Genomic DNA, 14,504 nt, shown 5'->3' with positions numbered 1-14,504 from the left:
TTAGCAACTTTTGGTGCCTTCAGAGGTGATCTCTGGGAGTTTCTCTGGATGGAAAAAAAACTCATTAACTGCTGGTTAATCTGGTAGTTGGACTGGTCTCCAAATTAGCTAAGCTGGCCCTTGTAACAGAAGCAAACGTTCTCACTAGGTCCATCCTTGATGCCTTTTGGACCTGGTGCACCTTGCCAGAGTCATTGGAAAACCAGGGTCAGCTCCTACCGCAGTTGGAAGATTTGAGTGGAGATAGGGTCCATCTCTGTCTCCGGGGTTTTGTTTTTTGTTTTTGCTTACCTAAGAAATCAGTCTTACTCTAAAATTTAAAGCCAAGTATTTTTCATACTATAACTTAATAGGTTAAATCGTGAGAAAGCAGTGTATCCTAGTGGGATAAAGGACCAACTATAGAGCAGGAAGACCTGACTTTGAGCCCTGCCTCACACACATACTACATGGGTGGCCGCAGGCAAGTCCTTTAGTGTTCCAAGTCTCTTTCTCAGGCTATAGGTTATGTGTGTATTAATTGCTGATCTGAATTGGTGGAAGGAGTTTCTGTACTGGGAATTCCCCACATTGATGAAATCACAGAGCTGTCCAGAACAATATGGCTGAGTGGAAAGAGTGTTGGGTTTGGAATAAGATGGCCTGGATTCCAATCTTATTGCCACTTGCTACTGATGTAACTTTGGGCAAGTTACAGAACTCGAGAGTTGGAAGGGAGCTCAGTGGTTATCTAGTCAAACCCACAAATAGAAGGAGTCATGTATCTTCTCTGGACCTCAGTTTCCTCATCTTTAAAATGAAAGGGTTGGACTAGATGACCTCAGTGGTCCATTGAAGTGCCATATCTATGATCCTATGATCTCCCTCCTCCCTACCTTGGGGGAAAAAAGTGAAAGAGCAAATCGCGGTGCTTTGGAAAACTGATATGTTTGTGTTAACCACTGCAATAACTGACTTGAGAACTTTGAAAACTGGGGTTCATATTTGAAAGATTCCACATCTAAAAGACAAAGACATTTGGTGGTGGTGGAGAGGTCATGAGTTTGAATCCTGCCCAAGACACTTTCTAGCTGTGGAATCTTGGGCAAGTCACTTAACTTTTCTATCCCTTGGGTCCTGTTAAATGGTGGTAGGGGGTCGGGAGAAGACTGACCTCTAAAGTCCCTTCCAGCTCTGAATCTATAAACCCATAACCCTGCATGCTTAGTTGAAGATGCTAACTTCATACTAGGGGTAGGTGAGCACTTTGGGGAAATCCCTAAGTGAAAGATGCTTTTCTTTTTGCAGATGTTTCCATTGACATGCCAGACCTCCTTGATATTAATCATCTCAGAGCCACAGGGTTACAGCCCGGAGAGGAAGAGCTTCCAGACATTGCTCCCCCGATAGTCATTCCTGATGACCCTAAAGGTACTTCCCATAAGCAGGAAGATGTTCTTTCCCTTCCCTCTTTGCTTACCAGATACCTCTGGTTCTCTGGCAGCTTGCTATAGGGTAGGGTTATGATTTGTACAGAGCAGGAAATAGGAAATACGGGCAAGGGAAGAGAAGATGCAGATGTTAGTGATGAGTGAGTGAGATGAGCTGGTAGAATTGGATTGGTCAAAAAAATTAGTCTTTCAGTTGGGTGTGGCGGAGTAGGTCTGTTACCCCTTGGAACTGCAGGAGGCCGAGGCTGGAGGATTGCTTAAGCTTGGGAGGTCTGAGCTGCATTTGGGTTAAGCCAATCAGGTGTCCTCACTAAGTTCAGAATTATTATGGGGAGTCCCTGGGTGTATGTGTGTGTGGGGAGAGAGAGACAAACAGACAGAGACAGAGGGGGGAGAGAGAGAAACAGACAGAGAGAAAGGAAGGGAGAGGAAGAGGGAGAGAGGAGAGAGACAGAGAGAGAGGGAGAGAGACAGAGAGAGAGGGAGAGAGAGAGAAAGAGAGAGAGAGAGAGAGAGAGAGAGAGAGAGAGAGAGAGAGAGAGAGAGAGAGAGAGAGTGTGTGTGTGTGTGTGTGTGTGTGTGTGTGTGTGTGTATGTGTGTGTGTGTGTGTATGTATGGGGGGTGGGGAGCACCAGCCAGCACAGGGCAGAAGCAGGGCAGAGTTTCCATGCCAGTCAGCATTGGAATTGGGCCTGTGAGTGGCTGCCACACTGTCAGACCAGGTGAGATAATCTGATGCCAGTCTCAAAAACAAACAACAAACATGAAAAGCCTTCATTTGTGTTGGTTATTTTCATTTACAAAAGCACATAAGCTCTTTGAGAACAGGGGATTTGCCATTGCCTTTGTCTTTTTCTTTCATTTCCACTGATATAGTCCTGGGGCTATAGTCTAAGGAAGGGGTAGGGAACCTGTGACTGCAAGGCCACCTGTGGCCCTCTAGGTCCTCAAGTGTTGCACTTTGCCTGAATCCAAACCTTGATAAAAGGAGTTTGGATTCAATCAAAGGGCCACACCTGAGAACCTAGGGAGCCACATGTGGCTTCGGCGCTGTAGGTTCCACACCCCTAGTCTGAGGAGTGTGTTTTTGTTGTATGCAGAGGTGTAGAGGAGCTGATGCCATTCTTGGGGGGGGACCCAAAAGAACATGCAACTTGAAGTAAGAGGCAATATTGGAGAGTAGGAAGAGCCCTAGATTCAGAGATGGAGGACCCGAGTTCAAATTCTACCTCTGTCACTTAGCATGACCTTGGACAAGTCACTTCACTAGGCTTTAGTTTCCTCATCTGTTAAATCCATTTGCCACATTCACATAAGATGTGGAATATGTCTTCAGGGAGCTTACAAGCTAGCTAAGAAGATGAAAGCTTATGTAGAATAGCTAGCAAATAAGGTGGCATTCTGCATCAGCTTTGGGACCTGATCTATTCCAATGGACCCAGGATCTCACTGATGCAGGTATTACCTTCAGTGATGCAGATTGCAAATCATGCATGCATGACTGTCTTTGGAACTGTCATTCATGCAAGTTTGCCATGGGGATCTACCCAGTGTGCTGGGCATCGGCTTCACATTTTCTTGATAGAGCCTTGGGAACTGCCCATCAGCGATCCATTCTTGCTGTATTATTTGCACATATTATATTTTTGGTCATGCATTTCTTTGAGGATGCCCTTTAGAACAGCTCTCCATAGAAGAAACATCAGGCACTTAGCACGGTTCATGATACGTGGTAGGCACTTAGTAAACATTTATTGAATTGTTTGTGGAATTGAATTGAAGAATGACTATTATCCCAACCATGATATGGATAACTTATAGAGCTCAACCATTAAAGAGTGTAAGTGTGGGGCAGCTAGGCGGCACAGTGAATAGAGCACCGGCCCTGAAGTCAGGAGGATCTGAGTTCAAATCTGGCCCTAGACACTTGACACTTACTAGCTGTGTGACCTTGGGCAAATCACTTAACCCCAACTGCTTTGCCTTCCCCCCTCCAAAAAAAAAAGAGTATAAGTGTGCATGTACACATATGTATATATATACATACATATACACACAGACATATGTACGTGCATACTCTGTAAATAAACAATGATCTGGGCCCAGAATTCAGAAATAGGAAGAAAGTGGGTTGGATTGACTTTGAAATGCTGCAAAATTTTTAATGACCTCAGATTTATCCCTAACATAAAAACTCATCTTTTATTTATTTTAAAATTGTTTTTTCAATTAATAAACATGTCTTTTCTCTCCCGTTACCTTCCTGCCTGCCACTAGAAAAAAGAAAAGAAAAAGAAAACTTTTGTAATAATTATTCATAGTTAATCAAAATAATTTCCTGCTTTGACCAACCACATCCAAAAATGCATGTTGTGTTCTGCATTTGGAATCTACCTCCTGTCAGGAGGAGGGGTAGCTTTCTTCATCATTAGTCCTTTGGAATAGTGTTTGTTTGGCACATTGATCAGAATTCTTAAATCTTTCAAAATTGTTTGCCTTTACGTTGCTTTTGTCGTTGTATGAATTATTTTCCTACTTCTTTTCACATTACTCTGCATTGATTCCTACAACTCTTCCTAGGTTTCTCTGAACCGTCCATCTCGTCATTTCTTATAATACAATAGTGTTTTCTCACATCGATATACCAGAATTTGCTCAGCTTTTGCCTAATTGATGGAACCCCGGCTAGTTTCCACTTCCTTGCCATTACAAAAAACAGTTGCTATATATGTTTTTCTATGTATAGATCATTTTCCTTTCCCTTTGATCTCTTTTTGGTATCAGCCTAGTAGTGGTATCAGTGGGTTAAAGGACATATACACTCTAAGTAATTTTTTGGTCATAGTTCCAAATGGCTTTCTAGAATGAATGGACGGATTCAACAGCTCCACCAATCATATATCATTATGCTTGCATCTCTGCAGATCTTACAACACTGGTCTTTTTTTCCCCCTAATCTGATGGGGGTGAGGTAGAACCTCAGAGTTACTTTCATTTTACAATCTTCTAATTATTAGTGATATAAAACATTTTGTCACATGACTGCTAGATTTCTTAAAGTCCCATTTTTCAAACATCCATATTCTCATGGTATTTTATGGCTGTGAGTGATGGAACACTGCAGTCTCTGAAGAATTTCAGTTGAAAATCATTCAAAAGGTAAATGAGAGATATATGGTTGTTCATGACTGGGCAGTAACACATTGAAAACAAGAATCCTAGATTTTTTAAAACATTCTTTATACCACAAAGATTTAGTTATATAGTTCTGCAAATGTTATTGACATGTTCAGACTTTCTCTTTCCAAATATGAAATGCAAAAAGGAGGCAGTTTACATTTACAAATAAGCACAAAATCAAGACAAAAGAATTCTACATACATACACTTGTTGTTCAGTCATTTTCAGTTATTTCTGACTCTTTGTGACCCCATTATGTTTTCTTGGCATAGATACTGGAGTGGTTTGCCATTTCCTTCTCCAGATCATTTTACATATAAAAAAATGAGGCAAGTAGGGTTAAGTGATTTGCCCAGGAAGTGTGTAAGGTCAGCTCTGACCTCAGGAAAATGAATTTTCCTGACTCTGGGCCTGGTCCTCTATCTACTTTGTCACCTCTTCAGGATCCTTCACAGAATATTTTCTTCTGACAATCATGTTTCAATTTGTAGTATAACAATCTAGATCAGAGGTCTGTCCCTCCCCATCCCTTTATTTTACAGATGAGGAAAATGAGGCCCAAAGAGGGGTGGAGATAAAATTATAGGATCATAGATAAAAAACTGGATAGGAACTCAGAAGCTGTCCAATCCAACATTACAAAGAAGGAAACTGAGGTCTTTATAGGGGAACAGACCTGCTTAAGGTCATATAGGTATTAAATGGAGGGTCTAGAATGTGAACTCCAAATCTAGCACACTTAAAATATCTTGATTTTTTTTTTTTGCTTTTCTGGAGTACAATTGGGGTTAAGTGACTTGCCCAAGGTCACATGGCTAGTAAGTGTTAAGTGTCTGAGGCTAGATCTGAACTCAGGTCCTCCCGACTCCAGGGCAGGTGCTCTGTTCACTGGGCCATCTAGCTGCCCAGTAAAATATCATGATTTTAAGAAAGTTAAATTGTTTGGTTCAAGTTAAGTAAAAAGTAGGGCAGGATACAATTGGTTCTAATTATATGGCAACCACAATCGTCACAGAAATTAGAGAAGGAAGAAATCAGTACAGGCTTTGGAGATATATAAGGTTAGCTATTCGTATCCCTGATGACTATCTCTATGGTGCTTACAGCAGAGACCTTGGTTCATAATTATGTAGAGTACTTAGAAGCACTTAAAAGAGAAAAATTGTCAAGTTCATTAGCCTGTTCCTCTGAACACCATGTTTGAACTGGTCTAAGTGCCCTAAACTAATTATTCTCACTCATTACCTTTATGTATTGCCATTTATTACCATGAGGATTGTATTGTTGTTTGTATAGAATTGTGCAGAGCTGTGTGAAGCTTTAGGGCCTGGACATTTTAATAACGAACGTTTTGATACTGACCTTTTTTTTCCCCTTCCATTTATGTATGATGGTGTGATTTGGTCTCATTTTCTCCTCCCCTCCCCTCTTAAATTTTCAGATCGATTGATGAACCATTATATGGAACGTAAGTATCTCATTATTTTCCCTCCATACTGCTTAGATATTTTGGCTATTGAGCTTTATTACCTTGAATTAGTCATTAATGGAATGTCTTGGTAGTCATGCATATGTAGCTTTTCTCCTTTGAGGAATTTTATATTGCTGCCTCAGTTGTACATTGGGGATTTGATACCTGATTTATTAAGGATTGGGATAGGGGATGAGCTTGTGAGTTCACTGAGGTAGGTTTTTCCTTGTGAGGAATTAAAACAGCCAATCAGCATTGTCATAGTTAAATATAAGCTCCTTGAGGGCAAGATTATTTCATATTTTGTCTTTGTATCCCCGTGCTCGCCTCAGGAACTGGCCCATAGCCGGTGTTTTATGATGATTGTTAAATTGAATTGAACTGAACACCTAACAGAGCTTTGAATAATACAGCAGCTCTTCTAGTTTCTCCTTTCACAAGACCCCTGGCTCCACTGTTTCATTAATATCGTCACCCCCCCGGGTATGTTGGAGCCAGCTCATACTGGCTTCTAAGGACCAATTTCCATGAACATTTCCACTTCAGAAATCAGCAAATGCCACCGATACAGGGCTTGATTTATTGTTTTGTTCATTGGCTAGAGTAGACTTAAGAAAATGCTGTAGAAAATGCAGATTGAGCTTAAAAGGGTTTTTCTGAGAGCTGATTTTTGTACATTTACCTGCACACCCCTGGTTATTCCTTCCAGTGGCACAGATTAAAACCTGTCCATGCCTGCCCATAAGCATTTATTAAATGTCTACTATGGGCCAGGCACTGCTAAACCCTGGAGATGCAATGAAAGAACAAAAATAGTCCCCGCTCTGGAAAAGTTTTCATTCAAATGCTCATCCTGTGTAATTCATCTATGTTGTGCCCATAAATTCTCCATGTGGGGCCCAACTATCATTTTCTATTTAACAACAATAATTTAAAAAAATCTACGAACATTCATTAAACACCAGCTGTATATAGAACACTGTGAAGGGTGAGGTACAGGGTTTAGATTACATATAGGCCCTACCCTTATATAGTTTGTAGTTAATATTGGAGAACAGAGTCTAATACTTGATAGAATAGTTGCCTTTCTGTCCACAGGACAGCAAACCTTTTTTTGGGTTAAATCTAATTACTGTTGAACAAGGCATGTCTCCAGTTACAAAATCCCTTCTTTGTTGAGGGAAAAGTCCATATTCCATAGGTCTAAGAAAGAGAGTTTCTGCTGAGTCAGTCTCTTTGGCATAACAAAAATTTTGGGTCCTTCCCCCCAATTTGCTCTAAGTTATTTCCACATCTCCCCTCCTTTGCCCTGTTCATTTTGACTGCTTTACATTTGCTGCTTTCTCTGCCTCTGGCATGATGCCTACAAAAGTTCAGAGGCCATACTGGTTGCCTGCTTATGTAAAATGTTGTGTGATTTCTAAATGAAAGGTTTCTGTCAATTCTAAATGCCTTTCTTCGCTCACCCTTCATGAGTGGGCCAATTTCCTGTAATAGCTTGCTCTATATAAGTAGGTTAAACAGTCCTGGGGTTCCTGGCCATGGAGGGCCTCATGTGTTCTCTGAGCAGCTCAGCTCACCAGTAAGGGGCAGTGTTGATTCTGGGATTTGATGCCTGATTTATTAAGGATGGGAATAGGGGCTGAACTTGTGAGTTCATTGAAGTAGGGTTTTCCTTGTGAGGAACTAAAACCAGTGCAGGTCTGCACTTTCTCTATGACTTCCTAGAGGTTGAGTGCCCAGGGTTACATAGCCAGTGGGTATCAGAGGTGGCCTTGAACCCCAAACCTTCTGGCTTTGAGACCAGCTCTCTCTCCACAAAGCCCTGCAATGTCTATATTTTTGCCTGACTCATTTGTATTTTGAAATATATTGATTCCATTTTTAGTATTTGTTAATCTATTCCACTTTTTTGGTCCCTTCCTTCTATGAGCTAATACTCTTGGGTATTCTAAAAAAGAAATGCTTTAATTAGTTAAAGCATTTATGGTTAATTAGGAAGAGGAGCTGTTATTCACATATTATTAAGGACTGTTTTTCCTCCCCCTACAAAGCCACCCTGTGGTGTATAATTGTATGAACTATTTTCATTACTGATTTAAAGGTCTGGGTGTTTACCATTGCCATCATTTGAGCATATGGACTACATAAGAGATTGACCACGTAGGACCAAACCACTGTGCTGTTTGTTTCAGCTCCTTTCTTCTCTTCCCCCTCCCTGGTTTGAGATTTTACAATTTAAAATGCTTAGAGAAACATTTTACTTAGGAGTTTTTGTTGTTGTTCAGTTATGTCTGACTCTTTGTGACCCCATGGGCCATAGCATGCCAGTGCTGCCCATGGGGTTTTCTTGGCCAACATGCTGGAGTGGTTTGCCATTTCCTTCTCCAGTGGATTAAGGCAAACAGGGGTTAAGTGACTTGCCTAGGGTCATGCAGCTACTACATGTCTGAGGTCGGGTTTGAATTCTTCCTTACTCCAGGTCCAGTGTTTTATTCACTTAGCTTAACTGCCCAGAGGTGGGAGTATTTTGATCTCATATTTTGCCAGAAAGACAGAGTGACATAATGAATAATAGGTCAGTCTTCAAGTAAGGATGACCCAAGTCCAAGTCATGCTTTTGACACTCACTCTGTGACTATGGGCAAATCATTCAGTCTTTCTCAACCTGTTTCCTTACCTCTAAAATGAACAGGATGGAATGCAAAGGCTGCTGAGGTCTCTTCTAGTTCTAAATTTATGAGAATTAACCTTTGCCTTCTTGTCAAAATTGAAGCTTTATAGATGTTTTCTGAGATGGACCAGTGATTTCATACTGTCAAAGCAGATGGGTGCCTTCTCTGCACATTATAGTATCAGATCGCTGTCTCAAACATCGAGAGGTTAAGTGACTTGCTCAGGGTCACACTGCCCAGTCCCTGTCGGGGGCAGGACTCAAACTCAGGTTGCCATGACTCCAAGGTCATCTCTTTATCTGCTAACACACTGCTTTGGGATCACATGATGAAAATAGAAACCTTTATTTTTAAACAAATGCCACTAACAGTTCCATTTTATAGACCAGGGAGCAAAGGCTCTTAATGCTTCCTTGTTTTGAAGGGGTTGTTGATCAAGAAGGGTCTTTGCAGTGAATGGAATGTAAGTCTTGGAGTCAGGAAGACAGCCTAAGTCTGAGTCAGGCCTCACATACTTATTAGCTGTGTGTGACCCTGGACAAGTCACATAACATTTCTGAGTTTCAGTTTCCTTAGCTATAAATGTGCCAGGAGAACACTTATCTCCTACAGTTGTTGTGAGGGATCTAACGAGTTTATGATACAAACTCCCTAAGATTAGGGGTTATTTCATTTTTTTGTATTTTTATTCCTATTGCCTTGTATGATGCCTGGAATATAGTAGGTACCTAATAAATTCATGTTGATTGACTAATGTAAAATGCTCTATAGATGGGAGAATTTTTGTTGTTATTCAAAGAATTTCCACAATTCCCTGTTTCACAGCAGAGGTATAGATGAAGCCTAAATAGTTATAGTGAATGGGCAGAGTTTAAACATTATCTTCGGGTGGTATGTGGTTAGGGAGTAGCAGGTGAAGAAGCAGAGAAGAAATGCAGAGGGAGTGAGAAGTGGGCAGAATTCACTCTTCATGCTGGAACAGCATGCCTTGTTTTGCAGCACCAGACATTGATGAATCCTCTGTGATGCAGCTGGCAGAGATGGGTTTCCCTCTGGAGGCATGTCGGAAAGCTGTGTACTATACTGGAAACATGGGACCCGAGGTGGCCTTTAACTGGATCATTGGCCATATGGAAGAGCCTGGTAGGTCATTTTTAAATCATAAATGATAACGCTGAAGCCCATTATTGTGAAGTCTGTTGCAAATATAGAGCTATTTTCTTGAAACAAGAGTAGCTTTCCAGTGGCTGATGCTTTCCCTAGATTCTGTTAGGGTTTATCCAGAAATACTCTCATGGTTTGATACAAGTGAGCTTAGCCTAGGCAGTCGAAAAGGACAATGTGTTCTGTGTTTTACCTTTTATTCCTAATGTACCCCAAAGGAGAAGGCTTGAATGTGTTCTTCTGTCATAGATTTTGCCGAACCACTATCCTTGCCTGGTTTTGGAGGAAGTGCTACTATGGGGGCCGCTGCTTTTGGTGCTATTGGATTGGATAACCAGCCTCCAGAAGAAATTGTAGCCATCATCACCTCTATGGGCTTCCAGAGGAACCAGGCCATTCAGGCATTAAGGGCTACAGTGAGTCTTTGCATGTTTCTCTTCCTTTAGAGTCACATGTTGGTCTCAGCAGCGTTTGAGAGTTTTGAGGATAAATAATTCAATAATAATATTCAATAATTCCAAGTTTCCTACTGGAAATCCTTTACTTCTCTTCTGTATTCTTCAGTTTAGGGAATTCTAGAGGGAAATCTAAGGCTCCCTAGCCTATTAGTGTTAGAAATTAGAAATAGGCTCCCTAGCCTATTAGTGTTAGAAATGTGGAGAATGGAGCCAGAGAGGTGGAAGGAATCCAAATCCTCTCCAAGTCAGTTAGCATTTATTAGGCATTTTCTTTCTGCAAAGCGCTTACTTGACATGGAGGATACAAAGACAAAATAAAAAAGTCTCTATCCTCAAGGAGTTTCCATTAACCTTTCTCTTATGTGATCCTGGAGAGAGTGATTGTTCATTTCTGAGATTTGCTGGGAATAACACAATTTAAACAAATATTGAGTTTGTTACATCTCACATTTTAGATTCATTTCCCACTAAACACACACTGTGGATTGTTAAGGGAACAGAATACAAATCCTCTTTTACGTAGTCTCCCAGTAGTTGCATCTTAAAAAACTATGTCAGAATAATTTTATCCAGTTCATTTAAGGTTCTCCTCTTTATTCCTTATGGCAACTGGGTGTGAAGGAGATCTGCCTAAGGAACCAGGAATTCCACATTCCTATCTACAAGTGTTTTAAAGGATGTTCTATCAAAGAGGGCACAGATTGGATTAACTATGTAGGAGAACTTGGAGTGGCCCAGCCAGAACCAGGAGTATTGGATGGAATGTCACAGAGGCAAATTTGAGCTTTGCGATAAGGAAAAACTTTCTGACAAGTGGAACTGTCCAGCAATAGTATGGGCCACCTCAGGACGTTGACCTCCACTTACTGGAGGTCTTCATGCAGAGGCAGGATGACTCCTTGTTCAGTTTGTTAAAGCAGGGATTCCTTTTTGGGTATGGGTTTGACCATGTGGCTATGAAGTTTTAGCTCTGAAGTTCTATCATATTCGGTGACTCTCTGCCGCACATACAGTCCACTTTTCATATATATATATATATATATATGTATGTATATATGTATCTCCTATGTCTAAGCTATGATCCTGTGATCCTTGGCTTGTCTATTTGACTGCCCAACTCTGCTGCCAAGTTCAGGGTGGATCTTAGCAGCTGAACTGTTTCCTTCCTTAGTAGCAGCAGTAGGAGGAGGAGGAAGAAGAGAAGGAGGAAGGGGAAGAGTTATAGTAGTAGTCCTTATAGTAGTAGTTATTATATTGGTAGTACTAATTGCTGCAGTTGTAGTGGTGGTAGTAATAGTAGATGTGGTAGTAGTTATTGTAGTAATGATAGCAGTAATTGTAGTAGTAGTACTGATTGTGGTAGTGGTAGTACTACTTGTAGTAGTAATACTAGTTGTTACAGTAGTAGTGATGGTAGTTGTAGTAATGGTAGTGCTACTTGTAGTAGTAGTAGTTGTCACTGTAGTAGTAGTGGTAGTAATAGTAGTAGTATTGGTAGCAGTTGTGCTGGCAGTACTAGTAATTGTAGTAGTAGTTATAGTCATAGTAGTTAGTTGTAGCAGCAGAAGGAATAATAATAAAACAATAGCAATGCACATTTATATAACACTTTAAGATTTTTTTGATCACAGTAGTCCTATGAGGTGGGTGGGGCAGACAACTATTTTTATTTCTCACATGAGGAAACTGAGGAGGTGCGGTGACTTACCTGTAACCACATGGTCATGTTAGAATAAGTATTAAAAGCAAGTTCTTAACCTAAGTTTTCTGACTCAGAGGCTGATTTAGTCTTTTTTTTTTTTTCTGACCTGGCTTTCTCCTCTACCTTGACCTTCCCAGGGCTGACCATGTCTCTCTCTGACAAGGACCCTATACAATATAATCTATCTATAGAGCTAAGTGGCTTTAATGGACCTGGAGTCAGGAAGACTTGAGTTCAAATTCAGGCTCTGACATTTACTGTCTGTATGACCTTGGGCAAGTCACTTCACCTGTTTGCCTCAGCTTCCTCAACTATAAAATGGAGATAATAACAGCACTTATCTCTTAGGGTTGTTGTGAGGATCAGATAAGATAATGTTTGGAAAACACTTAGCATAGTGCCTGGCACTTAGTAGGTGCCCTCTAAATGCTAGCTATTGTTACTGTTATTATTCCTGGATTCAAGAAGACCTGAGCTCAAATTGCTCCTCATACACTTAATAGGTATGTGATCCTGGGCAAGTCACCTAGCCACTGTCTGCCTCAGTTTCTTCAGCTATAAAACAGGGATAACAGCACCAGCTATTTCTCAGGGTTGTGGTGAGGATCAAACGAGAGAATATTTGTACATAATAGGCACTTAATACAATGCTTGTTTCCCTCCCTCCCTCCACTGGTTCCCTTTACATCAAGGACAAATATAAACTCATCTGTTTGGCATTTAGAGCTCTTCACAGTCTGGAATAAAATCTACCTTTTTAGCTCTAGCAACATTTACCATCCTGTACTCTACGTCCTTGTTAAACAGACCTTGCTCCTTTGTATTTATGACCCTCCATCTCCCTCATCTGTGCCTTTTCATTGACTGTCTCCCATGCCTGGAATTATCTCCTTCCTCACTTATATCTCTTAAAATTCCTTCAAGACTCAGCTGAACTGTCCCTTCTAGATGAAGCCTTTCCTGATCCTTCCCAGTCACTTGTCACCTCTCCTCTCCTCTCCTCTTTTCACCCTGCTCAGTCACCTTATATTTATTTTGTGTGTATCTTAAGATGTACAAATTGTTACCCCTGATAGAATGTAAGCTCCTTGAGGGCAAGGACTATTTAATTTTTGTCTTTATATGCCCAGTTCCTGCCACAGAGTAGGTATTTAATAAATGCTTTGCTGATTATTTTCTTGGTCCCCATTAGATTTTTTGATTGTGGAATTTTCTGGGTGGTGATAAATGTATGGTATAGGAGATCAAAAGGAGGTGAAGTCCTCACTTTAGTAAGAAGCAGCCTCTTTAGTTACCCAAGAGTGAGTGATGAATGATGGAGGAAGAGATGCCTGTCTCCAGCTCCACTCCCTTCCTTCTAGCACTTAAGAGGAGGCTCTTAACATGCATAAATGGGATTAACCATCTGTTTCAGTTCATAGGCTCATGGAACTTTCAAGGTACATTGCATGTGATCGTTGGCCTGATTTTACAAAGGAAGGCATTTAGATTAATGCTGTTGTCCTATAGGGCATTTGGCCGTCTGTTGTCAGTATTAGCCTATACAGTGCTGAACCAAGAATGATGTGGTCATTTCAATGCTGACATGATGCTGGGACTCATTTAGCAGGGAATATAATTATGGCTTTTTCTCAGGAGACTCACAGAGTGCCTCTTGAGCATGCATTCCACCCATAGAACCCAAGTTATTGCTTGAAAGCACTTAATCCTGATGAGTGCAGCCCTTTCACACTCTCTGTTGGTCATCTTGTCTTTAAAGGTCATGCCTGAAGGTTCAAAGGAATGGCAGACATTATAGCAATCTTTCTGTATCTTTCAATAGAACAACAATTTGGAGCGGGCCCTGGATTGGATCTTCAGCCACCCTGAACTGGAAGAGGATAACGAGTTCATTGCCCACATGATGGAGATGGAAAACAATGCCAATGCTAACATTATTTCAGAGTCCAAGCCAGATGGTCCCAGAGTGAGAGATGGCTCAGGAAGTAAGTTGTCTCCTCAGGCATGACAAAAGTTGGAAGAGAATAACTAGCATATCAGATGACAGAGTTGAGACCACAAAAAATCTAAACAGGCTAGAACTTTGGACTGATTCTAATAAGATGCCATTTAAAGGGATAAATATAAAGTTTTACACTTGGGCTCAAAAAATCAACTTCTCAAGTATGAAATTGGAGAGGTATGGTTAGACCACAATTTTTCTGAAGAAGATCTGAGGGATTTAATGGACTGCAAGTTTAACAAGAGGCAGATGTATGAAAGGTCCCAAAGAAGCTAATGTGACCTTGGACATTAGGAAGGACATTCATAAATTTGAAATCCCAGGGAAGGACCTTTCTTTCTTCCTTCTATTTTTCCCTCTCTTTCTTTCTTTCTTCCCTTCCTTCCTTTTTCCTTCTTTTTTCTTCCTCCCTCCTTCCCTC

At 40.8% G+C, this 14,504-nt stretch overlaps 1 protein-coding gene across 1 annotated transcript in view; it reads left to right on the top strand.

The window, feature by feature from the left end:
- USP13 (ubiquitin specific peptidase 13) overlaps window positions 1–14,504 on the top strand; it is a 131,489-nt gene that overhangs the window by 105,498 nt on the left and 11,487 nt on the right. The window contains exons 14-18 of the mRNA XM_069104415.1: window positions 1,288–1,410; window positions 6,053–6,079; window positions 9,757–9,900; window positions 10,171–10,337; window positions 13,904–14,066. Of these exons, the coding sequence (XP_068960516.1) occupies window positions 1,288–1,410; window positions 6,053–6,079; window positions 9,757–9,900; window positions 10,171–10,337; window positions 13,904–14,066 (624 nt within the window). The remainder of the gene's footprint in view (window positions 1–1,287; window positions 1,411–6,052; window positions 6,080–9,756; window positions 9,901–10,170; window positions 10,338–13,903; window positions 14,067–14,504) is intronic.

The sequence above is a fragment of the Petaurus breviceps genome, unplaced genomic scaffold (genome assembly GCF_028583685.1).
Source record: "Petaurus breviceps papuanus isolate PSGF00001 unplaced genomic scaffold, PetGlider_PUasm1.0 688, whole genome shotgun sequence".
Lineage (NCBI taxonomy): Eukaryota > Metazoa > Chordata > Mammalia > Diprotodontia > Petauridae > Petaurus > Petaurus breviceps.
Note: the sequence above shows the minus strand (reverse complement) of the source record. Positions and strands in the feature narration are given on the sequence as shown.